We start from the raw sequence: 27692 nt of genomic DNA, 5'->3' as shown, positions 1-27692 counted from the left end.
CACAATATAAAACATTTTTCTTACTGATATATAAACTTTTGGCTTAGAACAAATACAAGCAGTTCAACAATACATCTACAACATCAATTAATTCACAAACTCTCACAAAATGCAACTGGTCAAAACTAAATAAATCATATAATATGTGCAAACAGCATTTATTTTTTATCTGAGAGTTTCTACTTTAATAGACCTAACACTTTTTGTAATAAAAAAAACTTGAATCAAGAAGAATCCATGCGCTGTCCTGTGGGTTAAGTCCCGCAATTGTTCATGTGGTCCTAAGTGAGTCTCACCAAACACAGAAGTGGTGACGGGAGGCCGCTGTGTTGGTAAAGTGCTGGTATGTGGGGAAAAGCGCAAAGGGCGACTGTTGCTGTAAAGACTGGAAACCTTGAACGCTGAAGGGAGAAGATGGTACTGTTGGCGGAACGATGCAGCTTGCTTTTTCTGCATCAATAGTGCAGTTCTGATACGGTTTGCCATCTCTGACCAAAATGGGCACCACGACTCTGCGCAGAACCGGAGGCTGATTGAGGTCCTGAGCGCACTCTATCCGCGCTCTCTTCATTTTGTATCGGTGGTTTTGGAACCAGATCTTCACTTGCGTGGGCGTGAGGCGTAGCAGGTGTGCGAGCTGCTCCCGTTCTGGAGCGGACAGGTACCGCTGCTGACGAAAGCGCCTCTCCAGTTCGTACGTCTGAGCCTTGGAGAATAACACGCGACGCTTCTTCCGCTTTTCATGCTCGGTATCCACTGAAAGCACCTCTGGACCGGTGGAGTCTGGTGAAGCTTCAAGGTTGCTATCATCTGACGCTAAAGAGAGAAAACAAAGATGATTAGCTTTTATATTTCTATTCTCTGATAAAAAAAAAAGAAGGAAAGAAATACTATGTATGGGCTTTACCAACATGTAAAACATATTTTTTAAATTGACTGGAAAATGTTTCAAGAACTTACATAATTGTCCTCTGTCGTTTTCAGTCCAGGATGAGTAAGGTGAGACGGAGAAGGAGTCCACTGGAGAATGGTGCGCGATGCCCTCGGTGTCATTTTCTGGCAAATCCAAAATACTTCTCACGGTGAAACTGAACTTGTTAGAAATAGCCATCTGTAGCGCTGGATTGCTGTTAGTTCCAGGACTGGTTATCGGTCTTGAAGAGCTATCCTCGGTCGCGCAGTGCTGAAGTGATGTGTGCGTTCCCAAGAGGCGCATCCAAGTGACAATGTGTACACTGATGTCGCGGTGTTTATATAAACAGTACTTGGTGGCTGCTTTGAGGCCTCTCCTCCTTATGGGTTCTAAGTACCTCAATGACTCGTGTACTTAAATCCCTGTAATGGTAGGTGTGAACTCGGCAAAGAATAGCCCGTTACTTTTACAATGATGGAGGGTAACACTCTTCATCATTACTGATTCGTCCGAATTCGTGAAAAGTGGGAAACAGATAATGGTAATTGTTGAGGCTGAATCACGTCTTGGGTGGCAAGTGACAACAAGAGCCCTCCCTTTTTCCCCCGCTCAAATAACATATCGGATATTTGCATACAAAGTGATCCATTAGCGTCCCAGAGTTGGTTTTCCTAATTCGTTTATTGGGGTATTGTCGTTTATTGCAGGTGTTATTGCACAAACATGGGTTAAATGTGCACTCTCTGAGTGCAGCGGGGTGATAGTTATTTCATGGCAATTAATGAAATTGATTTATTCGTGGCTAATGGAAAAGTAGCTTGCCCTGTGTATATTTTCAATTGCTTTTTGAAATTGAAAGGCTGTGTCCTAACAGCAACATTGATATTAATGCTTTTATACATCAGTTTTGGCCATTTCATCCTAACGAGCGAGAAATCTGAAATAACTACAGAACAAAGAACTTCAGTTTGGGAAAAGATCCAGACATCAAGCAGACAGTAATATTTCGTTATGGACTATTGCTTGCTCCTGCATCTCACCAGTAAGTGCACTAGGCATATCATTGGGTTCGGATGATTCCTGAGACTGCCTAGCCTTAGAGCGCGCTCTGGATGACTGCATAGACCCTCCCAAACAGAGTGGGTATCCGTTCTCGTCTAGTCGTCCTGGGTGGTCGGGCGAAAAAAGGAACACAAATACATGCCAACCAGCGACCGGGAACAAAAGAGGGAAATGTAGCCCCGCGTCCGAGACCCGTTGGAAGCATTTGTTCCAGTCAAGATTTTGCATTTGTTCAGTCCTGAAATAATGCTTGATTGACGCCCCCGCACAATGTCCTTTAACTTTCTCGAATAAATCCGTGCTTGTTTCTTGTTGTCATGGTTTTGAATAGAGCCGAACGGGATCTGGGCAACTATCTACTGCTACACGTCTAGCTGCTTACGTCTATACTGAATTATTAGTTATGCGTTTTCAAACGGAATTAAAAGACTTTTCGTTTTCATAAACCCTCAAGATGTCTCCCGATCAATCAAAATCTTTTAAAATAAATTTTAATATACTTAAAATACAAAATTTCTCTACTTATAACTTTTTAACAAGAAATCTTCCTATGGTCAAGTTAAGGACGAGACTCGAATTTACAGATTTTTTTTATTTTTTTTTTTTTTATTAGAGATTTTAATGGGATAATGCTTAGGTTCGATTCTAAATAGCGTTTGCCGGTTAGTAACGTATCGACGTTAAAGTATAAAGTGAGTTAAAATGTTTGCCAAGCTCTTGGAATTTAGGCGCACGCTCTCAGAGAATAAATAAAGCCCCGTGTAGGCACACAGTTTAGTTTCTAATGACCTCTCGTATCTCCTTAATCTATTAGACACCCACGGATAGAAGTATGCTTGAGGAAAAGTGTGCACTCTCGAATACCCAAGAGCTCTCCACTGTCAAATATTTACCCTTGTTGTTTGACTTCTCAAACCCAAGGAGTCAGACAACAGGAATTAGAGAATAATCTACAGAAATAAACACTTCTGCGAAAAGCAACCAACAAAAATGAATGTTTTATGAGATTTAAATATGGCTTGGGGCTAACTACAACTGCAATAATTCAACTCAACAAATCTGATTTAAAATCATATAATTAAGATGTATGTTAAAACTAACACTTCTGTAACTCAGTACAACATCTGTAACACTGAACATTTTCACTGATTTTCACTGTTAAGAAAATAAAGCTGACTGTGCTCTGCATTTTAGTCACCTATTGTAAAGGTTTTGTCCAAAAAACAAAAAAATAAACAAACAAAAAACCCAATGTTGTTACTGAACTAAACTACCTGTTTTACTGAACTCAAAAATATTATTTAAATATTGTTATTTAATATATTAGTTTAACAAATGAAGCCACCAAATAGTTTGCCATGTTAATACTTGTATTAATATTTATATAACTAGTATAGTTTGCCCAAAAATAATAATAAAAAAAAACTTTTACCATTTACTCACTCTCATGTTATTCCTGTATGATTTACTTTCTTCTGTAGAACACAGAAGAATATATCTGGAGAAATTATACAGTGTTTAACCCATACAATGAAAGTCAATGGTAAGCAAAACCAAAATACTTCCAAAAATGTTTGTGTGGCAGAAAAATAAAAAGAATTTGCAACAGTTTTGCAACAACACAAGGATGAGTTAATGATGACAGAATTTTCATCTTTGAGTGAACTATCAATTTAAGCCATATTTGAACATGTATGAACATAATTACGTCAGAAGACAAAAAGACACCTGTGATCTTGAAGGTAATGGTCTTCATACAGATCACACACACCTACAAGTAATGACATTTGGAGCAGTGTAAAAAAAATCCAAATCTAAACACACAAATAAATTTATGCCATTTAATGAAATATCATTTAATACATTTGTTAATTGTGGAGTATCAGCACTTTTGCGCATACACAAACTATCTCTAATATTTGATATGGATGTCTAAAATTAAGTAGGCTACCACATTTAAAAGTAGGCCTACACTTTAAAAATGCTGGGTTAAATATATGGACAAACCCAGTGATTGGGTTGTTTTGACCCAGCAGTTGGGTAAAATGTTAAATCCAACCTTTTGGGTAGTTTTATTTAGCTCAACTATTATATAAAAAATGACTCTATTTCTCGCTAACCCAAAATAGGTTGCCAAATTCAATAAATTAATATATATATATATATATATACCACCTTTATTAACAACCTGTTTTGGGTTAATTTTAAGTCAGCCATATAGTAATTTTAAGCAACAGTTGAGTTAAATAAAATGACCCAGAAGGTTGGGTTTAACATTTTACTCTACTGCTGGGTCAAAACAAACCAATCACTGGGTTTGTCCATGTTTCACCCAGTGCTGAGTTGTTTTTTACCCTGCATTTTTAAGAGTGTACCTTGAGAACTTTCAAATCACATAACATTTTAAAAACGTATTTCGGATAACCTTTCTCAAGCTTATAAGATCTTGAGAACTTAAGTTACATATTCTTTCCCAAACCAGCAACAGGAAGATAATTTGTTACCAAAGGCATCGCTATAGAGCTGTTAGATGCAAATTGTGTTTACCTAAAACCAGATCTTTCTCCAACATGTCCTCTCCAAGTTTGTCCCCCCAACATGAAAACGGCTTGAAAATGTTGTTTTGTTGAGCGGTTGAACGTTACATTACTGAATTATAGGAAACAACTATGCACAGACTAAAAGTACTGATGGCTTATCTTGAACTACACAGTCTTTGGTCCAAACAAATGGTATCTTCTAGATTCAGAACATCTCTCCTTGTAAAGGGCCTTGCTAGGTTTCAGTAGGCTAGTTCTTGTAGAACTCGAGTTCAAATTCATTGTGGGGTATAACCGAGCTTAGTCTTAGTCCTATAAACTATATCTGTGACGCGACGCTTTTAGTTTTTAGTTTTCATTTGCAGGCCCTGGAGTAAAAACGTAATACTGTAGTTTAAATGCAAGCTTCCAGAGACGGATCTAATAATACTAGATGTAAAGAGGAATTTAGACAAAAAAAAAAAAAGCCATACTAACATGTAAGCAATCAGTCTCAGGCAATTTTGTTCGTACCTTCCGTTCTAACAAAGGGGTTATCTGAATGAGAGTAAAAAATATTTTAATGGCGCGAAAGTCTTAAACAAAAATTCTTAATACTATATCTGTAAATGTCACAGACCTCGTAAAATGTCTTGAATTCAGGGATTGTTTCATCTTCGTACCTGTATTAGCTCGCTCAGTTAGGGCTAACTGCACCGCAAGGCGGAAGCACAGTGGACGCATCCTGAGATTTAAGATACAAATGCATCCTATGCAGATTTTTTTTTCGGAAGTAACTGACACGCATGCATTCTCCTCACCTTTAATAGCTGGCCCAAAATAGCATTCTACATTTGCAGTTACATAAGAAAATATGCAAAGGCCTCGCCTACTTCAACAACTTTATTTAAATTCATTATGATTTTTTTTTAATTAAATAAGAGTGATCCACTAAGCGCACTCAGGTATTTGCGCAAATACAGCGCTTGAGTGCATGAGCAAAGACATTTCATTTTGCATATAAATCCTGTTTCTACTCTTCTGTCTTCACATCAACAGGAAAGAAAAGGCGGATGCACCCAGTTAACAGACACTGGGCGGTCCGTGGGCGTGTCGTCTGGGGCTGACACGAAATGATAAGTAAAGCAAGTCGTATTTCATCGCTGTGACAGGTTATTTAGAGGAGAGAGAAAAAAATATGCGAGTCCTGATATACGTTTTGCCCAAACTAATTGTTTCAATAGGAATTAATAAAATTAATTTATAAAATAATTAGTTTTTATAATAATTTATGAACCCATTTATTTCTTCTTAATCGTTAAACACCGAAAAACGTTACACGTCAAACAACTTTGAGTGTCCTGTATGTGCAACTTACAAAACGATGACCAAGCCAATCGATGCAGAGAATTAATAAATCTACAACGATTTTATAATGGGCCTTAAGTTACGATGCTCTGGAATATTTGTGCGCTGTTTAAAAATGTAATTTACAAGACTGAACTAAAAATGTTAGTAGTTTGACAGAATAAGACTGCATGGTGCTAGAATAAATACCTGTCAATTAGTTTTCTGTAATGTGTTTCATACGCTGAAAAACTATACAATTCAACCAGACAATACACGTATTGAAACGGTTATTGTAATACGAATCACCTGTTGGGGGTGCTCCAGGACCAGGATTGGGAAACACTGTTGCTGACAGAAGTGGGATCTTCTGTGATCTTCTAGATCAAACATTACAATACGACGTATTGTACAGTAAGAGTTGTTCTTCTGTATAACCCTGTGGTAAGGCATGAGTTAAATTTTTACTTTTACGCCATTTGCTTGCTTGCAAGTACTTTCATGTATGCTGCAAGTATATATGCTTGTATATTTTTCCCGCAATTTATGTAAACTCTGTTTAGAATATGACAGTAGGGAAAATTCGGGTACAGTGGGTCACTTAGTTAACTAAATGTCTAAAAGTGCCCCATAACTGCCCCCAAATAAGTATAGCACAACAGATCTGAAATCTGTAAGTGGTCTGTTTTGGAATCTTTCTGCTACTTAAATCAACATTTTTAGTTTCACTGGCTCTCTTTATATGTGAAGTTGATCAGTTTCTCTGTGCACGATAAACTGTTTTTGTATGTAACGTTAAACAACATACAGTTAAGATTAATATGTAGCGTACCGTCCTGTGCGCAGGACCAAAACTGCTTTTCTCATCCATGTACTAGCAAAACGTGAACAGCAGAGGGAGCTACTTCCCCATCATTGTCTCACCCCCGCGATGTTAAATGGAACCCACATTAAATGCTAAGACTGCAATGGAAAGTTTTCCTATGCGACAATGAAGAGGTTCAATAGTAGATGTCAATAAAGAATCTTAAAAATTACACCACAATACCACTGAAAGCCAAATTCAAAATCATAACTGATATATTCTTGATTATCAGTGGTGGTAGCCTACAAACTCAAAGAGAAGATGGAAATTAAAAATAAATAAATCAAGGAAGTACAACATTTTAAAGTTGACTGTGGTATAAGCCTACGGTATTTTCAGCAGCTGAATTAAACAGCTGTCCATGGCTGTGTACAGACTGTCGTATCTGAACGTGTTTTTGAAAAATTGAATGAGAATGCTATTTTTTAATGTAAAATAAATAGTGTGAAATGGGTTGGAATGTAATCTTTAATGCTAATCAAACACAGGTGGAGAAACTAAAAGATGTCGATATGATCGATGCTTAAAACTATCGTAAATATTGTTGGTTTTGTCCCTCTAAATCCCGAACTGGCCCCAAAACACTCATCGTTAATCTGCGAAAGTCCTCATTACGGCCGGATTTAAGTTACAGGAGCAGTCAACCTTTTAGAGGTGTTAACTTGCAAAGCAGTTTAATAATGTCATTTCCATTTGGCAGATAAAAGTTATGGTTATCAGTTGATCCTTTTAAACTGTAAATAAAAACTGCTGAGTAATGTAATCCAGACATTTTAAAAATAATGCAACAACGACGTACTCTCTTAACTTTTAAAACGTAATTTAAATTTATTGGAATTAGGAAATAGATTTTTACTCTTAACAATTTAGATAATTGATTGGTTTAATATAGCTTATTTAAATAATAATATAAGTTTACTATAATAATAATAATTATTATTATTATTATCTTAAACTTATATTATTATTTAAATAAGATATATTAAATTATTCCCATTAATTTATGCGACCATTATTATTATTCCCATTAATTTATGCGACCACAACACACTAATGCGACCAGTTTTATTTAATAAAAAATAATAAATTACGAACTCGTACAAACAAAACCCCACAATGTTACTGATGCTTGTGACATTCTGTTTTAAAAGTGACCATTTAGAAAAACTGGGCCCATGCTCTTCTTCAGCGTTCTTGTGATGCATCTGGAAAGTCTACGGTTGGCCTGTCAGATAACCTTTTTTTCATCTTTTTTTTTTTTTTTTTTTTTTTTCGTGGTAGACCCCGAAGCCTATTGATTTGATTTAGGCAATGCCATTTGATTGACACCCAAATTAAAATTAAACATTCACGTAGCCTAAATTTACTAGCTATATAATTATTACGACAAGATTTGTTATGTATGATACGAATTAGAATAATGCTGTAATAATTATAAATTATTATTATTATTATTAATGATAAAACTTTTGTGAAGATACGCCATAATTAACTGCAGACTGCTTGTCATTTCAGGGAATAATTACAGCATTACTAAATCATAAAGTGCATAAACCTAAAGAAATATCAAATATCAAATATCAAATTTCCGTAAGAAATTATTTTTAAAATACAAGCACAATGTCAGGTCAAATGCAGTGATGTTTTTATGTTTTTATAATGTATAAAACTGGATTTCCTCCTAAAATGATAATTCGTTTGCGGCAATTATACATCAGTTAATCAAATCACCCGGAAATAAGTGAACGTTTTGCTCGTAGCAAAGAAAAGGTTTTTTTTTTTTTTTGGTAATACAGTATGCTCTTCCTTGACTATATATAAAATATTAAGACATTTTGGACATTATTAGCGGAATTCATACTTTACGGTTCACTTCACTCGCCACTTAGAATCAAGCGAACAAAATCGCCTGTTGGCCCAAACGCCCCAAACATCATTTCACGTTTAAGCAATGTAACAAAATACATTCTGATTAGAATGCACGATTCTCTCAATGGTTAAAAATGTGTGATTTAAACTAATAAACATATCCTACCTAGAATCAAATTTGGATACATGTGATCATTAATTATGGTAAGCGATATGTTGATTATAAACATTCTAGACTCTGTGTGTGTGTTTTTTTAGGAGAATGCAACGCATTACTCGTTTCAGCAATGATTGGTTTTGTGCATTTCACATTTGAATCTTTAATAGCTTATCTATTTACACAAGTGTCAATTGTCAGAAGGCCAAGCAATTGTAGGCTAATGTCTCTGTGACAGTGCTTGTCAAATGACCATGCAAAACCATGACAATTTTCCCTCAGTGAAATAATAGGCTATATAATATTTCTGGGCTGTCTTTGAAAGCTGTTTTCATCACACACCCGAACTAATGTTCCGGGCAGAAACAACCGAGACGAGTGTATAAATAATGATATGTTAGTGACCGCTGCGAATGTTCAGAAGTGGGTAAACACTGAATCTCTACTAGTTTCTAATGATACACATAACAACAATTACATGGGTCTAATGCCTAAAGAGTGGATGGCACAGACTCGAACCATGCACTTTCCGTTCCGTTTTTATGAATGAGAAGCCCTTGCCAGAAGAAGAATGTCCAAGACCGTATCAAAACACTGTCGTAGCCCCTCAAGCAAGCCCAAAACAATGGATCTTTTCGATTATTTTATAAGCTAATGTAAATACTGCTCTGCATGCTCGTTGCAGAATCACCTATTTTCTTTTGCGTTCATCCGTCACGTTTTAGGAATATCTTCTCATCACGGCCCCCCACAGTCGGAAACATATGGACTGATGGTATCGGCTTTGCACTAAAGAACACAGAGATGAGGAGATGACTGAAATCATTGCCACATTCAGTGTTCTCCTAATTTCTGGTCCTGAAATTCTTTGAGCGTGCTTCTTAAAACGATATTAACTAGTCTTAATGTACAAAGTCATTACTATCAGAGAGTCAGATGCTTTCAAGAGTAATGAGCTCATGGCAGCTGAGAGTGTGTAATGAGTCAAAATAAACTTCTGACTTCCACCCTCTCGGACCATGTGTCATGTGTGCGACCAGTCTTTAAGATGAAGCGTATCATGTGAACTTGGCTTCTTTTTATTTTACTGTCTCCTAAAATTCACATTTTTTGCTAAATACTACTACTACTACTAATTGTTATCATTATTATTTAAATGATCGTTGTTAAATTTAAAGCGCTGTTTTCTATTGACCACACAAGCAATTTTTTATTACCATGTATAATAATATTTAAGAAGAATATTAGTTTTATACATGCGGATGTTGTCATTTATTTATTTTTTTTTACCAGTAGGACAGGATAATAGAATGCTCTTGTGACAAATAAGATTTTTTTTGAGCTGTGAACTACACATTTCCGAACGAAAAAGAGTTCGGGCTGTGGTCTGAAATTAGCACAAATGATTCGTTATAAATTTGGGGTGTGTCATAGGGAAATATAACCCATCATTTGTATGAAAGAAATTCCAGATAGTTTAATCTATAAAACAGTCAACGTCCTAGAAATACTGCGAACCACACAGAAACGTAGATTATTGTATTTACTAATGATGCGTGCTGGTGAGATGCGTCACGCAGAGTGCTGAAATCTTTCGACTTAAATGACGTTCTGTGAACCATCTTACGGTTGTAATACTGAAGACATAGTTCACCCAAATATAAAATTGTGTCATAATTTAGGCTAGCTACTCATCCCCATGTCCTTCCAATCCTGCGTGACTTTATTTCTTACATGGAAAACAAAAGAAGATATTTTGAGGAATGTCTCAGTGTCATTGATACCAAAACGGGTACCAGCATTCTTTAAAATATCTTCTTTTGTGTTCCGCAGAAGAAAAAAAAGTTTCAAACGACATTAAGGCGAGTAAATGATGACAATTTTCATTTCTGGGTGAACGATCCCTTTAAATCTTCAAAAGAAAGACACAGAACGTCATAGAAATAAATATTATTATTCTGACCAGTCTGTGCAGCTCAAGCTTAAAGTAAACTGCAAGGCTGTGTACTATCATCAAAGCCACCCAACTTCATCAGCTCCATTCAAAGCAGCAACCAGCGATAATCAAGCAATAGCTACAATACAGAACATATTTACCATATTAATGTCTAGTACATGATAACAAACACGTTACAAATAAGAACCGTTGTCAGAAATTATGCATTTACATAATTACGCATCGACTTCCTAACATGAAATGGAAAAGCTTTATATAGCCTATAGTACACAGAAATTATAAATAAACTAATAATGTAAAAAATTATTTTAAATTGGTTATTAGCGTTTCTAATTTGGGTCTTATCATGTATCCTACTTAAATATCCGTTAAATCTCCCACTCTAAAACAAAAGCATAAAACCATGAAGATATACATTTTTTTAAATGACTCTATTCCTACGTGTTTCAGTACAAATTCTTTTAACATACTGCATTATATTTGGATATACGGTAATTGCTGCTTTCGCTGAATACTGCGTTTATGCTTTATTTTGTTTTTATAATTCATTCGTGGACTATTTCCAAGACGTTCATGGTGTCTTGGAAAGCCAATGTAGAGTTTAATATCATGTGGGTCTCTCCCACGCAAAGACTGAAAGTGTGGCAGAAGCAGGCTGCCGTTCACATCAGTCTTCACACCTCATTAACGCACCCCTTTTTCTATCTTTCGGTGGTCAGTTAGTGCGCTGAATTTATGCTCGCTTTCTGCAATAATAGCAAAAGATGCAAGAAAACATTAAGCACAGCGAGTAAACTAAACCTACATTAAAACGCTTTAAGATATCCCAACAGTTAATCTGGAGAACAGTCGTCGTATTTTCCTTCTATATATGTGCCTCCAGAGACGCTTCACCTAAACACAGCATGCGATCAGGTTTAATCCACTTTCAAGGGAGTTCCCTACTCCACATTGTTTTGTCCCCTCACTCGGCTGAAGCCACAAACAAGCCATGCCTAGCCTATGATGTTTACTTTGGAGGTAGTTCTTCAGAAAGTAAAAGTCTGAATTTAAATAATGCAAATGTTTTGAATCTCCCTCATAGACCGATTAGAAACATGGTTATTTGGGGGATTTAAGGCATCCCAACTAATAGGGATCGTTTTAGTCAGTAGCGACACAGAAGAGATGGGCCTTAAAAACCAGCCCAGATGAAAACATACTGCTATGGTGTAGGAAATGCTTAGTATGTGACAGATAACGTCGAACATGCGATATGAGCATCGTAAATTAATTACTTCTTTGGAAAATGCTAAAATGCACATAAAGCATAATTGAACGCCTGTTCGTTTTTATCCACACGACGTTTGAGAATCACATACACCTCTAGTTAACTTCGAGATTTGAACTACGAGTAAAGCCCTCACTGAGATTTGAGATAGAAATTCTCTAAACGGTAAGAGAAAACCAAACGCTGATAGGGGAGGCCATGAAAGGGCTCAAGTCTCTTGAGTAAACAGGAAACAACAATAATACAAATAACATCCCACTATCTTTGCCGTGGCTGTTATAGTGTTCAAACAGGCCCGAGCGCAACTCAACAATACCTTTCTACACCTGACACCTTTCAAGGTTTTTTTTTTTTAAATCCTCAACATAAAGTCTCAATATAAAACGTATTATCGGCTATACTAACAAATATATTTAATAACACATGTATGCATGCCAACACCTACAAACATAAAAACATAACATAATACACGTTTTTAAAAGATAAACGTTTCATATATGTGTACCGACCAATTAGAACACACATGATAATTAAAACTAAAATAATTGATTTATTAAATATACACTTTTTTAACATTAAATCAGTTTGTTATTAATGTTATCAATGATAGTTCACATTTATTGGTATCCACAGCATCAAACATACACTGGACTAGTATATATATATATATTTGTTTACCATTTCAACAAATAAGTCGTCGTCAACTTTTCAAAGACTTCATTGGTTTGTGATTGCTTGGCCATGGAATCATAATCCAATGAGAATACAATCATATAAGATACACATTTATGGCCGTCATATTTTTCAGTTTTTCATATTTTCGCACGAGTGACTATTTGGTCAAGTTCATACAAAAAAATTTGTATCAAAAGCATTAGCACTTAAAGTTACATTTTTAATTAAGCTAAAAAATATTAACGTACAACAATTTTTGGGACTATTCCATGGTCCCTTGGTTTAACCGGTCTTTTTCTTCTTCAGATCGAAAACAGCACGTCTAATGGTTGGTTCTGGAACTATACGACAAAATTAAAATGCATTTGTAAAGATGTCGTTTGTGATCATTATTACTCGAAGCACTTAATAAATCTGACGCGTATTAAGAGCAATTTTAGTAACATAAGGATAAATCACAGGGCCCGTTTAAAAAATAGTGCCCCGCAGATTTCTCCCTTGTCTTAGTCGACGAAATAATTAGAATTTATGCTTATGAAACAAAATTACAGTGCAATGTTTCAAACACTTACCATTCTTAGATCTGTCTAAACAGAAAACCAATACTCGGGTAACCCTGTCCACTAGTTCAAAAGCGAGAGGGGAATCTTACGCCAGTGCAAACGCCTGTCATGTCAAAGTTCTCAGCCAATAGAAAAAGAACATGGAAGAAACGCGCGGTTTGATTGGCTGGCAGCACCTCGCTTTGGAGACATGTGTAAAGGGGCCAGCCCATCATTTTTTGGGATTGAAATGTAAGCCTGTGCTCCCTGCCATCAGGAAACAGAAGGCGAATTTTCCTCTCTTGCAACTAATCGGTATCGCATCCGTCTCGGACGCTTAATTTTTATCCACATCGGCTTCGGTGCAATAAAGACCAGCTAAACTGGACTCGGAACAGGTCAGAAAGGGACAGCACAGTGAAGTTTCTTTTTTCATCGGGAGGCTAAACGCAATGGGTAAGATCCATATTTCATGTTTTCCCACATGGGAACGGACATGCATAAACACTTTTGGGAAAAATGGGTTAGACAATTTAGCAATGCATGGTGCACTTCTCGACTCAAACTTTTAAATCGACTGATGCTTTGTCGGCCAATTCGGGAAACAGAATGGCACTTTGCCGCGAACGAGCTTAACCGCGTCCAAAACTAACGTTACTGAATGTGCAATTTCGTTTATTGTGACCTAGGTGTTAAAGAATGTAGCAACTTTGTGTTTTTGCCGTTTAAAATTTTGACTTTTTGTTTCGACCAATGCAATAAACTGAAACAAAAAAACGAACATTAAACTGCAATCTTTAATTCAATGCAAATATAAACAGTAATCTTCCTAAAACATTTACCCAGAAGTTTTTGTTTTAGACGCGGCTCAGCGATTGGTAAAAATGTGATGTTTTATGCAATCCTTTTTTTCTTCATATATCTGCATCACTAGAGCCAGCCTTTGGGGAGGTGAACCAGCTAGGCGGTGTTTTTGTGAACGGAAGACCTCTACCCAATGCCATCCGGCTCAGGATAGTAGAGCTGGCCCAGCTGGGCATCAGGCCTTGCGACATCAGCAGGCAGCTCCGCGTTTCTCACGGCTGTGTGAGCAAGATTCTGGCTCGGTACAACGAAACCGGCTCGATACTTCCCGGCGCAATTGGCGGCAGTAAACCCAGGGTCACGACCCCAACCGTAGTCAAGCACATTAGGACTTACAAGCAACGGGACCCCGGCATTTTCGCTTGGGAGATTCGAGACAGACTGCTTGCGGACGGTGTGTGTGATAAATTCAATCTGCCCTCTGTCAGTTCGATTAGTAGGATTCTTCGCAACAAGATCGGAAATCTGTCTCAACAGAACCAGTACGAGTCGAGCAAACAGGCCCCTCATCCTCAGCCTCAACCCACCCTACCTTACAACCACCTGTACTCCTATCCAACTCCAATCGCAGCCACTGGGACTAAAGTACCAACTCCGCCTGGCATGCCCACTCTTCCTGGACACATGGCAATGCATAGGATATGGCCTTCCTCTCATTCTGTTACAGATATTCTGGGCATTCGATCAATAACGGAGCAGCAAAGTAAGCATCCTCTCAGTTTTTGGTAAAGAAAGTCCTTGTCCGTGTGAGTGTGTGTGGGGGCAATGTTCTCAGGCCTGTCAAAAGTGTGTGAGACTATGTGTATGTTTGTGTGCAAAAGAGAAAAAAATTAAAAGAGACGTTTTGGTAGTGATGGAAGGGCCAAAACGTAAGAACATTAAGTTATTCAAAAGTCTATCATTTTGTATTTGACGCCATTATTTTATTTATCATGTATCGCAAGGCCCTCAAGAAAAAGTAAAAAAGGCAAACGATTTTTTACAGTGAGGTGAGATGATACAAACAGCGTTCTGGAATTTGTGCAGAAGCCCCAAGTTTGCTTTGAAACAGCTGGTTTAAGGCTTTTAGTAATAATTAGGCAGCGGATGTGGCATATTTTGGATAACGAAGACTCGGCGCAGCAGAGCAAAAAACTAAAATGTAGTGCTCATAACTAGCAGTGTGTTACAAGACTAGGCCAACATTTACCTCTCAACTCTTTTTTAACTCCTCACAAAACAATTTGCTCATGTTTACACATTTTGTGCTTTTTCAGTATCTATCTTAGACAACGCATCACTCGAATTCACACCGAACGCATTTTACAATTAATGCCACGATTTCTTTTAAGCAATAAGCGGATATTAAATTAATTAAAGAGACGTCGATTTTATGGAAATGTAATCAATCTTTAACATCGGTTTGTCTGTTCTATGTGGTGTGTTTGTTCAGTAAAGTGTGAAGGCCGCAGTCTGTCCTATTTAATTGTAGTTCTTTGGGCAATGTTGACAATAATGTTTCAAACGCAGAGGAGGATTTTGCGTATAGGCGGCCTTTATAAAGCATTAATGCATTTCCAAATTATTAGCAGATGTTTAGGGAAGCTTTTGAGAACCTAAATAAAGTATAACGTTGGCTATAGTCAGCAAGGTGTAGCGTGCAACCGTTTCACACCACAACATTAGTGAAGCAAACACCGAAAAAACATCCACAAACACATACTTTCGAAGACGGTTTGACAGGAAGAATGCGTGCCGCGAACTTTTGGACAGTTTGTCATCATTTAGAGTTCGGTTACAACCAATGGGGCTACTCTCTCTCTCTCTCTCTCTCTCTCTCTCTCACTCTCTTTCTCATACACACATAGACACTGAGTAATGGCTGTTCATGCTCAGACATCATCTGGTCTTCATGCTAAGCATGCATTTTAATTAAATTTGGTCTATGTAACTGTAGACTTGTTTACCCTAATCGACCTTTTTAAAATAAGAGACCAACTAAATTGATCTCGTACAATCGATTTGCACTGCGCTCCAACAAAATATGGCATCGTTATGGTGTATTCCTGTTTATACGTTGTGAAACAATACAAAGACACACACAGATTCCGTGAAGGCAGGAGGAAAAATTTACTTTGTGGCCCTCTCAGGTTACAACACTGGTGGGCTTGCTTTTCCAATTTCAAACTTTAGGAACCGTGTATAATATAATATCCATCAGGCACAAAGGGGAAACGGTTAAAGTAAATCTAATTTGTCCTCCCAGGAAGACGCTGGGTAAATGTTCCGAAGGACTCCATGACACTGCAGGCTTCATCTGATGAATTAACCACATAAATTCAAATTTGGATATCTCCTCCGCATCTTCGTTTGAACAGAAAGATCGCATATATGCAAAGAATAAGAACATCACGTATTTTATTTATTTAATTTAAAATCATGCTACCATTATGTCAGTATGATCATAACGTGCTTATGAAAAACGTGTTTGAGCCTTTTATACAGTACAGACTGCTCAGGCTGGTAATACACGATATATATGCGTGAGACACCATTTTTTAATGTGTTTAGTGAGCATGGTGAGTTTGAGATGGTTGGCAGTGCAGCAGACTGTACTGAATAAGTTCTTCTTGTGGCAGTTCTGCTCCCCACGCTTGTCCTGTCTGACTCCAGTCTTCCATGTCTCTGTTTTGCCCCCCAGTTAGTGACAGTCCGTCCTTTCCCAGCGCCAAACTAGAAGAATGGAGAGCTATTAACAGGAGTAATTTTTCACCAGCGAATTCTCCACTAGTCAATGGTGTGGATAAGCCTCACTTAGAACCTGAAGCAAAATACACACAGGTAAAGAAGCCTCCTATGTTAACAGTAAAAACCAATCAAACCCAATCTGGAAGGAGCAGGGGAAAAAGAAAACGTGATTCAGCAAATTAATAGTCAAAATTCCATAACTTTTTTTTCTCTCAATTCCATGTGTGTGTGTGTGTGTGTGTGTGTGTAATAGAGGATGTATGCGAGTGTGTTTCTTTTGCGTGGGCGGGCATATGAGGCCTTGTGCAGAGTATGGGTCACTGGGTTTCATTTTCTTAATAAGAAGTACTTAGAAATTAAATTTAGTTTTAATAAAATGAACGACAATATTTACTTGTGTATGTTTTCGCACAGCTGTTGATATGTAGGCATGACTACGAAGCTTTTTGTACAGTGCAAAGTTTATGCGTGCAATACCCCCGAATCATAATGTATTCATATTCATCAGTACTTTTTTTTGAGAGCGTAATACTGAGTGAAATACCATGACAAATAAATTTGTAATAAACGTTTTGATCCAATATTTTGCATAGTTTTTAAACATTCAACCAATATTTTTTATCCTGGTTTTTTCCTGATTAAGAAACTCGAATTACTTGAATTATGCGTTTACTTGTCTTGAAGGTTTATTTTAGTGTATAGTCAAAATATGTTTATTTTATGATTTAACGAATTTTTATTTTTTTATTCTCAAAAAAGTTATTTTGTCAAGATAAATGATTTACGATTTCTATGTAATCCGTTTACCCAAAAATAGCCGAAGAAAAATATAACAACAATGTTAAATATCATTCTTTTTTTTTAATCAATCAGTTCATGATTAATTATTAGGCTATGTAGTTCCGTTTCAAACTGTAAATATTTAATGTACGGCTTATCGAAGTCTTATCAGTTACTTATTATGTTTCATTAAGGCTTTATGCATTTGCTTTAAACACATAGATGTAAAATGTAATAAACAATCAATAAATATTAAAAGTGGCTCTCTTTGTTTTTAATGCACATTTACACTTGAAGCCACCGCTTCTTGGTCAATAAATATGCATTGTATTATTCTTTAATAAACACGTTATTACAATTCTATTCGCCCATTCTTATATTCACCAGAAACTTTTGGATTGCTAAACCCCATTACCTGTTTTACATTATAGCAATACTCGGACAGATATCATCATCATTATCGTTATTATGAACATGCTATTATGGAAACCCCTTTGGCTTTTGGTTGGTTGTTCTGCACACTTAAGCGCCGTACCGACACCTAAAAGACAAATGTTTTTATATTTGTCAAGAAACTCCTGCACCAGTGTCTGGCTGCTCATGCGCTTGACTGAGAGGGGAGAGTGCGCGCGGGTAAAGCGCGTGCCATCCGGTGCAGACGCTCGCATTATTTATTCGCGCACTTCTGGGCAGCAACAAACAGATTGACTAATCGTTTGTTGTGGGTCTTAGAGATTTATGTGTCGTGGAATACGATGGAATAAATCTTTGTTACTGATGCTGAAACATTGTTTTGGCGTAAATTATGCGTGTACTGATTGAAACCTAAAAATTAAAAGTGTAGTTTGCTTATGAAATGAAGATTGTAACTTTCAGATAGATGATGAATAGCACTGACTACCGAATGTTTGAGTCTGTCATCTTGGATTAATGATCAGATATCACGAGTCAGGCTGGATTACGCAATAAATGAGGACAGTAAATAGATAAATCACTGTGGCTTAAAGAAGTTATTTGTATCTGTCAGAAAGCCCGATAAGCTTGAAAGCAAAGAAGTATGAATAAAACCCAAGAAGGTTCATTAAAAATTAACCGTCATTCACACGATTTTAATGAAAACAGATTATGGTATGCGTCTCTCATAACTGAGCTAATCCGAGCTAAGACTACATTTTAATTACATTTACTGAGCAGTGAATTAAGGTGTAGGCTGATAATAAAATACTCAATTTACTGAGCATTATTAGTTTTATTTCAGAAACTTTTGTTTCTGTATTATATTGAACTATCTTAACCTTAAAGCACAACGCGATATGAGTATGTCTATTATTTGAATACTCCAGACACAGCGTGATGACATGGTTCATTATCAAACACAGTAGATAGAAACATCATTTACAGGATAAAAGATGACTTGCATTAGGTTTACTTTATTTTTAATGTTAAATACTGTCTATTATCTATGACTTCGGGAAAACGATCAAACTGATGATCTGTTCATTACAGCAACATACCTAAAATGCAGCGTTTGAAACGACTGAAAGAAATAGGCTAATTTTAAAACAAGCTGTCACTTCTTATTTTAGTCAACTCGCACACATATTTTTTTGGAAATATATTACCACGCTTATACATCAGGCCTATTCTACATCCACTGGAATAACAAACGCACAAATGCTGGTGCAAAATATAACGTACGCACAAATACATAATTATCTAACCTTTCGGAATTAATACATTTTTTATTTATTCGCGCAGTGCTTTAGGCCCGACGACTGGATTTTAAGCTTGGTAAATCACAACGATGTGTAAAAAATACATCAGATCATTTGAGTGAAACAAGCTAATAAAACAGCCGGCTGAAAATGTTCATCTATAGGCCTGTATGTCACATACTTACGCTGGTAGGCTATAACATATACAGCTTTACTTGTGAAAAAAAATCCTTGTGAATTCTTCATTAGAAGTGTAACATTTTCAAGTTTTTCTTTTTTATGTCAAGCTTGACTTTAAATATCTCCTGTCGCTTAAATTCATTTTCGCTTTTGTTTTATTAGTTCGTGCATGACTTGAATCATACAACGAAAGATGCAAGATGGGGTATTTTCTATGCTGTTTAAGTAATGAATGAAAATTTTATGAATACCACATACATGTACATGGGTTTACTAGAGCTAGGGGTCATTATGAGTAAATCACAGGCAAATCCTAACTCTGCAACAAAGGGGATTTCATCTGTGGAAAACATTTCCAGTAGTCACAGACCACCCTGCGTCAGAATTTCTTCCTTTATGTTGAAAAGCCTTGGTGAATTCCTCTCATCCTGAACTGATATTGACATTCTGCCAAAGGTTTTCAGACATTCGTACCTCTTGCATTCCCCTCTATATAGTTTTTCCGCTTCCGTCACGTTTTTTAATATCTCGTCCTTTATCTCCAGTCGCAGACTCTCCATTTGAGTTTTTAACATTCACCCGTCACTATCTTATCCTCGTCATCGTGATATCTTTATGTTCATCTCAATGGCCGTGTGTGGTCTGCGGCCCCAAGTCTCACGCTCCCTGCTCTCTGTTTTCAGACGCCGAATGGATTGCCCACAGTGAACAGTTATGTCACAGCTCCCAGCATCCATCCTTACCACCCTCCCACCCAAGTGTCACCCTACATGGGGTACAGCGGCACCACGTCGGCCTATGTGACCGGCCCCACATGGCAGCCGCCCAGTGGCAGTGCTCTCTCTCCCCACAGCTGTGACATCACCAGCCCACTGGCCTTCAAGAGCACGGCCGCCACGCGAGACTCCGTCCATTCGGTCGCCGCCTCCGCCCTGTGACTGTACTGAGAACACGGGGAGGTCAAAGAACAGAACAACAGAGAACGAGAAAGATGGGGTAAAACACAACAACTTGGACTTTTTTATCCTGGCTCTCTCTAGATGGAACAATCTTATCGCTTTACAATATTTATAAAAGACTTGTCGGATGAGCCATCTACCGTTCTGTATGCCCGCATTCTCTCGCTCCATATCAGCATCTCTCACTCGCACAGGACAAAAGAGCAAGAGCGAGGATATGCAAAAGCCGTCCGATCTGATCCGAGCAGAGGATTTCAGCAATGGTGTGCAGTGCACTTGGTCTGATAGTGGTGGCCATTCCTCACCAAACTGCGTCATCACTAGCCCGAGTTAATTTTTGGTGCTTCTCTGTGAATATGTTGTTCTTGTATGTTTCCAAGAAAAATGATTGACTAAGCAAATCTCATGTAAAACAATTTGACCAGTTTGCATTTAAATGTTTTTTCAGGGTGTTAAAAATCGCTGATGTTTAGATGTTCTGCTTTGTTTTCTTTTTTTTTTTTTTAAATGTTTTTGATAAAAATCACATTTTTGTCTTTTTGGATACCAGTTTCACTTCACTAATACTGTATGCCAGAGCTCTTGGGAAAAGTTATTACATTTATTTATTAGATTGTAAGGTACGTTGAATGAAGTGCAATTGACACGGCATCGGGGAGAAGAGGCATTATGTGGGACGTTGACGCACATTCTGACAACAGGAGCATTCATTCATGCAACATTAATGATCAGTGAAGCTGCACACCTCCAGACATTGCACAATGAAATTGAATGTATCTTATTAAAAGAGACATGTGTAAAACCCTCTGTTTAATATCATTTTATTTCATTTTTTATTTGTCGCCTATTTTAATTCTGATGTAAAGTTCTATGTTATTTCCGTAATCCTTCAATATACTATACTATAAATAATACTGATACTATAAATAATCACCTATATTATTCCTACTACTTACAAATTAATTGTACTAATTATAAATACTGTAAAATATAATTTTTTAAAATAATTATTTTTATATAAAAACTGTAAATAGTAATAGTTCAATATTTATATCCATGTTTAATTATTTTCATCTTTTAAAACACACTTTGCTATGATGAAATAATGAAATCAAAGATCAGAGCTCATCAAAATCCTCATTTAGAAATCATGCAACTTTTATTAAATTAGTTGCTAAATGTCGTTTATATGGAGATCAGATTTTAGCAGTATTAGTTCATGTTTCACTTGAATATTGATGAAGAACAACCAGATATAGAGGGTATAAAGTCCTATATAATACTAGACAAAAATGTCTTGATTTTAATTTTTAATCCAAAAATAAATACAAATCCTGACGAATGGTAGACACAAATGTCTAAATATATTTGTTTTCAATTGACTTCGAATTTACGCAATTCACATAGAATTTAAACTTCTATGTATCCAGAGGAAAACACACACACACACACATGCAGCAACATGAATGCACAAACACCATTGCAAGCTTTTCAACTCAGGTGTTACATGAATAGCCACACATTCCTGAGCGCTCTTGCCTCTGAGCTTTGTCTAAAGTCAGAGTTGATGTGAAACGATAAGGTTATGAGTAAAAAGAAAAGCTTATATCACTGTGGGCCGCAGGTCAAAATGAAGCAAAGCCTCCCAATTGTTTAAACACCCACTGGCCCAAAACAGAATAAAAATACATTGCACTGAGCTCCACTGAGAAGAACACAACAAAAGACATTTATATTCTGAAATCCCAACCTCCACAAACACACCACCTCTCCATGCTGAAAATTCACAAACACACACTCTCTGTTCCTAACGTTGCGATATACGCAGTCCCCATATGTTGCAGTGCAAACAGTCCTTCTGGCAGGCACTGCTGCTGATTTGACTTGGAAAACACTTTCACCCCAACCCCGTGGTCACGGACCGTTGCTTTCGGGATCGAGGTGCTGTTTTGAACACATATAAACCACCAAAAAGGCAGACACGAAACCACCACACATAGAGGGCATCACATATCACAGAGAGCTATACCAGCTCCCCAGACCCTATTCTATTCAAATCAACAGTTTTGAATGCCATTTTCCTACTCTGACGGCATTGATACGGACGTTGGCTTTGCTGACAATACAAATCCGTCGACTGGACACACATATCACAGTCGTTCATTTAATACACGGCCAACAGGCGTAAAAAACCTCTCAAAACAAAGGCGAACGTACAGGCCTGTTTGAGAAAAGCCATGACGCTTCGGTCGGGAGTTTGACATGTATAATAACCTACAGTCAGTAAAGTCATAAAACATGGCGATTAATCTAATTTAAAACAAAATCACGGGGAGATTTTTGAAATAACACAGTGAAAGGATATTTTTTCAAGGCGGTGCAGCTCACGTACAGTCATGACAGGAGGAAACATGACAAACACCTTAATCTTAAAGCCACCATTGAAACGGAGGAAAGTGAAAACACACTTGCTCACGCGCCTACATCTGTTTAGAATTAATTCCTATGGAAAGTCAAGTCAAATGTCACATGGTTATCTTTAGCTGACTGTGTGCAATCAGGCTGAAGACAGGAGCACGGAGCACGGTAACACTGCGCAGGGGCTGCGGGCAGACCGGGCCGAGGTGCTAGCGTGATTTTAAAGGCCGCCTGACCATAAGCAGACTGTTTTCCCTCGTGTACTAGGCCAGTATGTCTTAAACGCTCAAAGGTAAGCGCCACTTTTTGCTTGTTATCTGGACGCCACAGGGAAACCTCGCAATCTGCATTCGTAATGAAGAAACAGCGAAGGAAAACTTCAAACGGAAGAGTGAAAGCGAGCGAAAGGTTAGGGGATTATATAACAAAAGACCAAATTATCTGATATAATAGCTAGGAAAAAGGTCTTTTCAGCATTTAGCGGAAAACTATGAGCACAGTCTGAAAATGTGTCTGGTGTCGTTAGCCCTCGGTGTTTTAACTCACACAAGCTTTAAAAGGCCGTTGAAAGGACTTGACAGCATACAACCAATCAAGAGTTGAAGCAGAGGATGAGAGCCTGAGGTGCAATTGCAATTGTAACAATTGCCTTCACTGTCTTCGAGTCGACAGAGTGACAAAAAACATGACCTTTATAAAGCGAAGGAGGGAATTGTGGTCAGGGTGGAATTCAAAGGATGACGTATTGTTTCAACTCATCCAACTAGTTATCTTTAAGCAACGCAGTGGTAGAAGACTATGTGAATAATATGAAACTGTCTTCCCCAACTAGGCCACGGCGCTTCATATTTTTATTATGACAGCATCAAGAGGCTGTCCTGATTGTTTAGATTTTATTTGCATTTTTCAGTTTTGTTATTTCAAGTTGTGCTGAGCTATGATGAATCAGCCTGCAGGCCTGGAGAGATGAGTGTGAGTGAGCACCTTGGCTCGTGATGCTACGATGACATACTGGATTGCAGTATGAATGGAGGAAAAAAATAAATGTTAAAACAAAAAAAAAAAATCGAAACAAATCAGGTGCTTCATCATCACTGGTGATTGTCGCCACAGAGTAAAACCACAGAGGTTCCTTTCCCGCCGTAATCTGTTATTACTAATAACAAGGAATTATAAGTAACAAACCAGGAAATTACAGTAAATGAACTTAAGCCTTGAAATTCAGATGTTTTGAATGTTAAGCAACAGCAACGTTTCAACAGAAGTGGGCCAACAGTTCTGGAGAACTTTAAAATACCAGCGAATTTTAAAATTGTGATTGTGAAAAAAAGTCTTTTAAAATGCTATGGATATTTCTGGAAGTGAATAAAAATGTTTACAGAAAAAAATGCAATCAGCTGTTTATTTCTAATTATTTATTTCATCTAGAAATCAACTGGAAAAGTCATGAAAATTCACTGGTCAAAATGTGTAATTTTGGAGAGTTTTATTTCAAGGCACCATCAACCACAGACTTATTGTAGTTCAGGAGCATTTATTAGCAAAATACAGCTGTTACATGAATGCTTGTGAGCACTTTGGGCTTATACGTTTTCATGCAAAAGTTTGAGAACCGCTTGCAGAATCTGTAAAAATGTTAATAATTTTAACAAAATAAGAGAGATCATATAAAATGCATGTTATTTTTTTGTCATGAGTAAGACATTTTACGTAAAATATGTTTACATATAGTCCACAAGACAAAAAAATAGTTAAAATGATTAAAATGCCCCCTGCAAAAGTTTGGGAACCCTTGGTTCTTAATACTGTGTGTGGTTACCTGGATGATCAACAAACTTTTTTTTTTTTTTTGTTTCGTGATAGTTGTTCATGAGTCCCTTTTTGTTCTGAATAGTTAAACTAAGCATTGCTCTTCAAAAAAAAAATCCTCCAGTTCCTGCAGATTCTTTAGTTTTCCAGCATCTTTTGCATTTTTGAACCCTTTCCAGCAGTGACTGTATGATTTTGAGATTCATCTTTTTACACTGAGGACAACTGAGGAATCCAAACACAACTATTAAAAAAGGTTCAAACATTCACTGATGCTCCAGAAGGAAATATGATGCAGTAAGAGCCGGGGGGGTGAAAACTTTTGAACAGGATGACGATGTCCAAATTTTCTTATTTCGTTGAAATATCATTTTTTCCTATTTAGTACTGCCCTTCGGAAGCAACAGAAGATACTTGCATGTTTCCCGGAAGACAAATTAAGTTTACAATTTACCTTCAAAATTTTCACCCCCCGGCTCTTAATGCATCGTGTTTCCTTCTGAAGTATCAGTGAGTGTTTTAACCTTTTTTTAATAGTTGTGTTTGAGTCGCTCAATTGTCCTCAGGGTGAAAAGATGGGTCTCAAAATCATACAGTCACTGCTGGAAAGAGTTCAAGAATCTGCAGTCATAGATCATCATGGTAACCACACACAGTATTAAGAACCATGGGTTCACAAACTTTTGCAGGGGGTTATTTTACTAATTTCAGCTATTTTTTTTTAGTCTTGTGGACTATATGTAAACATCAGGACAGTGCTAAATAAAAAAGAACATGCATTTTGTATAATCTCTCTTATTTTGTTAAAATTATTCACATTTTTACAGATTCCGCAAGGAGTTCCAAAACGTTTTGCATAAAACCGTAATAGCTGTTTTATAACTATTTTATATCAAAAATGATTTTGAAATCCCAGAATTTAAATGCCCATAATTTAATTTATGCTTTTGTCTAAATTTACAAGTTTGACTTTGCTTAACGCGTTTTCAAGTGTTAAGCGTATCAAGTGTGCTTTGAATTTGAAACATCAATGACACGGCTTTTGAAAAGTAAGACCTTAAAAGCTTTGAATGGCATGGAAAGTCACATACAGTATGATGAATTCTTAATTAAATCTAATAAACTTAAAGTCCTAAGGAAGCCATCCAGTAGAAGGTAGACGCATTCTTTAGGTTTACTGTAGTTCAGTCTTGCTCAGTCAAAAATTCTTAATTTAGGTTAAAAATAAGGTGCTGTTTCTGGTTGGCGTTTTCAGTTAGGGTGTGTAGAGCTGCTTTGGTTACTATTACATATGCAGGCATGTGGACAGGTAGCTCTTCAATGTCTCAGTAGTTGTGTTCTGTTATATATAAACAAGACTTGGAATGTCATGATCCAGGGAGTGACTGTGCTAAGCATCCGTGGTGAAGAGTCTACATGTCACCTGTCTGAGGAGCTGTGATTTTGAATGTGATTGGTAGTGTGATTGTTGAGGAACAGTCATGGCATTGTGTTTGATCGACCTGGGGAGGGATGGAGTACAGAGTGATGCTGATGAGCGGATGATCACCAGTTCTTCTGGAGCCAACCAGATACGTATTCATAAACCAGAAGCATGATTGCGCCTCCTATATGCATAAAATAAACATCAGTTAAAGGGCATGGGTAATGTAAATCTTAAAGGGATAGTTCAGCCAAAAATGAAAATTCTGTTATAATTTACTTATCCTTATTTCAAACCGGTATGATTTTCTTCAAATAAGATATTTTGAAGAAGAATCAAAACACTTGCTTTTTATGCACCACAGAAAAATATAAAGTGAGTAAATGATGACAGAATTTTCATTTTTAGGTGAACTATTCCTATAGAAAAATTATGCACTTATTTATGTTACCTGGTCCAAGTCTCATTATCTTGGGAATCAGTCCTTTGTATAAGGCAAGATATCTGCAGAAAAAATTTCAAAAAACACAGAGTATCATAAAAGTAGCCTGTACCAGGGGCGTTTCCTCCAAGGAGGCAAAAGAGGCAGTGTCTCCTTAAAATATTGTATGAGAACTGGTAGTACAAAAATAAAACAATCGCAATATTACAAAAAATAATATTGACCCCCAGATTTAGTTTTAGTTTTAACAGACCCCCTAATACATGCGGTGAGTTTGGTGGGGGGTAATTGAGAAAGAATGGGTGAGTCACATGAGAGAAGGCAATGCCTTCATCGCAATATGATTGGATATAACTGGTTATGTTACGCTGTGATTGGTACAGGCGATAAATCCCACCTCTTATTCACAAATCTGAATTAACAATTTATTTTTGTTTAATTAATTTTTGTAATGCCAAAATAAGACTTAAAAAGACCTAAAAACATGACCTGTGGGAGTTTTTAGTAAGTAATCAGCTTGGTGAAATTTAAAGTAAATTTCTGTGTCTGTGTCCAATATTTACCAAGCTTTGATGATTGATGATCCAAAACATTAAAAAATATATATAAAAGTTAACTATTAAAAAGAACAGCTGAACATAAGTTCACAAATAAAATATATTGTTTAAATGTTACTGCCTTGCGTTATTATTTTGTAACAAATGTAAAATACTAAAACTTGATGAGATACATACTTGGCTTTAATAAATAGAATATCGATTGTATTGTTAGTGTAAAAAAAATATATAATAGAAAAATTTCAGAACACCGCAGAACACCGCTGGTCTGCACTACTTGTGCACTATATTCAAGGTCTTCTAAAGCCATTTGATTTGTATGAGTAATGGACTAAAATGTAAATTGCTATTCAAATGTTAACAACACCAAATGCAATTGGTTCTTGCAAGGCAAGTTTGAATATGCTTAAATATAGGCTTTTATTCACAATGATGAACACACATATATAGATCTCACCAAATATAGCAAACACAATGCCAACCGTACAAACTTCACTGTTTCTTGCGGTTCTCAAGCCTCAACTAAGCTTGTTTGAGCTTTTGTTTACCATATTTGATGCAGTTAGTTTTGATTAGTTTTGGTCTTTTTGAAAGTGTTTTGAAGTTTCATAGTTTTGCTGAAATGGATTTTCATTGGAGGGT

At 36.8% G+C, this 27692-nt stretch overlaps 3 protein-coding genes across 3 annotated transcripts in view; 1 reads left to right on the top strand and 2 right to left on the bottom strand.

The window, feature by feature from the left end:
• On the bottom strand, nucleotides 1-1157 carry nkx2.9 (NK2 transcription factor related, locus 9 (Drosophila)). Its single transcript, XM_051134042.1, has 2 exons — nucleotides 961-1157; nucleotides 1-816 (listed from the first exon to the last, which is right to left on the bottom strand). The coding sequence occupies exons 1-2, from the start codon at nucleotides 1109-1111 to the stop codon at nucleotides 293-295; spliced, it is 675 nt and encodes a 224-aa protein (XP_050989999.1). The 5' UTR covers nucleotides 1112-1157; the 3' UTR covers nucleotides 1-292.
• Nucleotides 1158-13129: 11972 nt separating this feature from the next.
• Nucleotides 13130-20380, top strand: pax9 (paired box 9). The gene is made up of 4 exons (XM_051134040.1): nucleotides 13130-13632; nucleotides 14111-14743; nucleotides 16721-16860; nucleotides 20126-20380. The coding sequence occupies exons 1-4, from the start codon at nucleotides 13629-13631 to the stop codon at nucleotides 20378-20380; spliced, it is 1032 nt and encodes a 343-aa protein (XP_050989997.1). The 5' UTR covers nucleotides 13130-13628.
• Nucleotides 20381-25186: 4806 nt separating this feature from the next.
• The window catches only part of slc25a21 (solute carrier family 25 member 21), a 123464-nt gene continuing 120958 nt past the window's right edge, over nucleotides 25187-27692 (bottom strand). The window contains exons 10-11 of the mRNA XM_051134031.1: nucleotides 26503-26555; nucleotides 25187-26235 (exon numbers count right to left, since the gene is read on the bottom strand). Of these exons, the coding sequence (XP_050989988.1) occupies nucleotides 26174-26235; nucleotides 26503-26555 (115 nt within the window). The 3' untranslated portion in view covers nucleotides 25187-26173. The remainder of the gene's footprint in view (nucleotides 26236-26502; nucleotides 26556-27692) is intronic.

The sequence above is a fragment of the Labeo rohita genome, chromosome 17 (assembly GCF_022985175.1).
Source record: "Labeo rohita strain BAU-BD-2019 chromosome 17, IGBB_LRoh.1.0, whole genome shotgun sequence".
Lineage (NCBI taxonomy): Eukaryota > Metazoa > Chordata > Actinopteri > Cypriniformes > Cyprinidae > Labeo > Labeo rohita.
Note: the sequence above shows the minus strand (reverse complement) of the source record. Positions and strands in the feature narration are given on the sequence as shown.

Coding starts and splice junctions, on each gene's coding strand:
- pax9 (XM_051134040.1), top strand. Junction 14,744..16,720: donor ATCAATAACGGAGCAGCAAA/GTAAGCATCCTC, acceptor TTTGCCCCCCAG/TTAGTGACAGTCCGTCCTTT. Junction 16,861..20,125: donor CTGAAGCAAAATACACACAG/GTAAAGAAGCCT, acceptor CTCTGTTTTCAG/ACGCCGAATGGATTGCCCAC.
- nkx2.9 (XM_051134042.1), bottom strand. CDS start 1,111: ATGGCTATTTCTAACAAGTTCAGTTTCACCGTGAGAAGTATTTTGGAT. Junction 817..960: donor AAACGACAGAGGACAATTAT/GTAAGTTCTTGA, acceptor TTCTCTCTTTAG/CGTCAGATGATAGCAACCTT.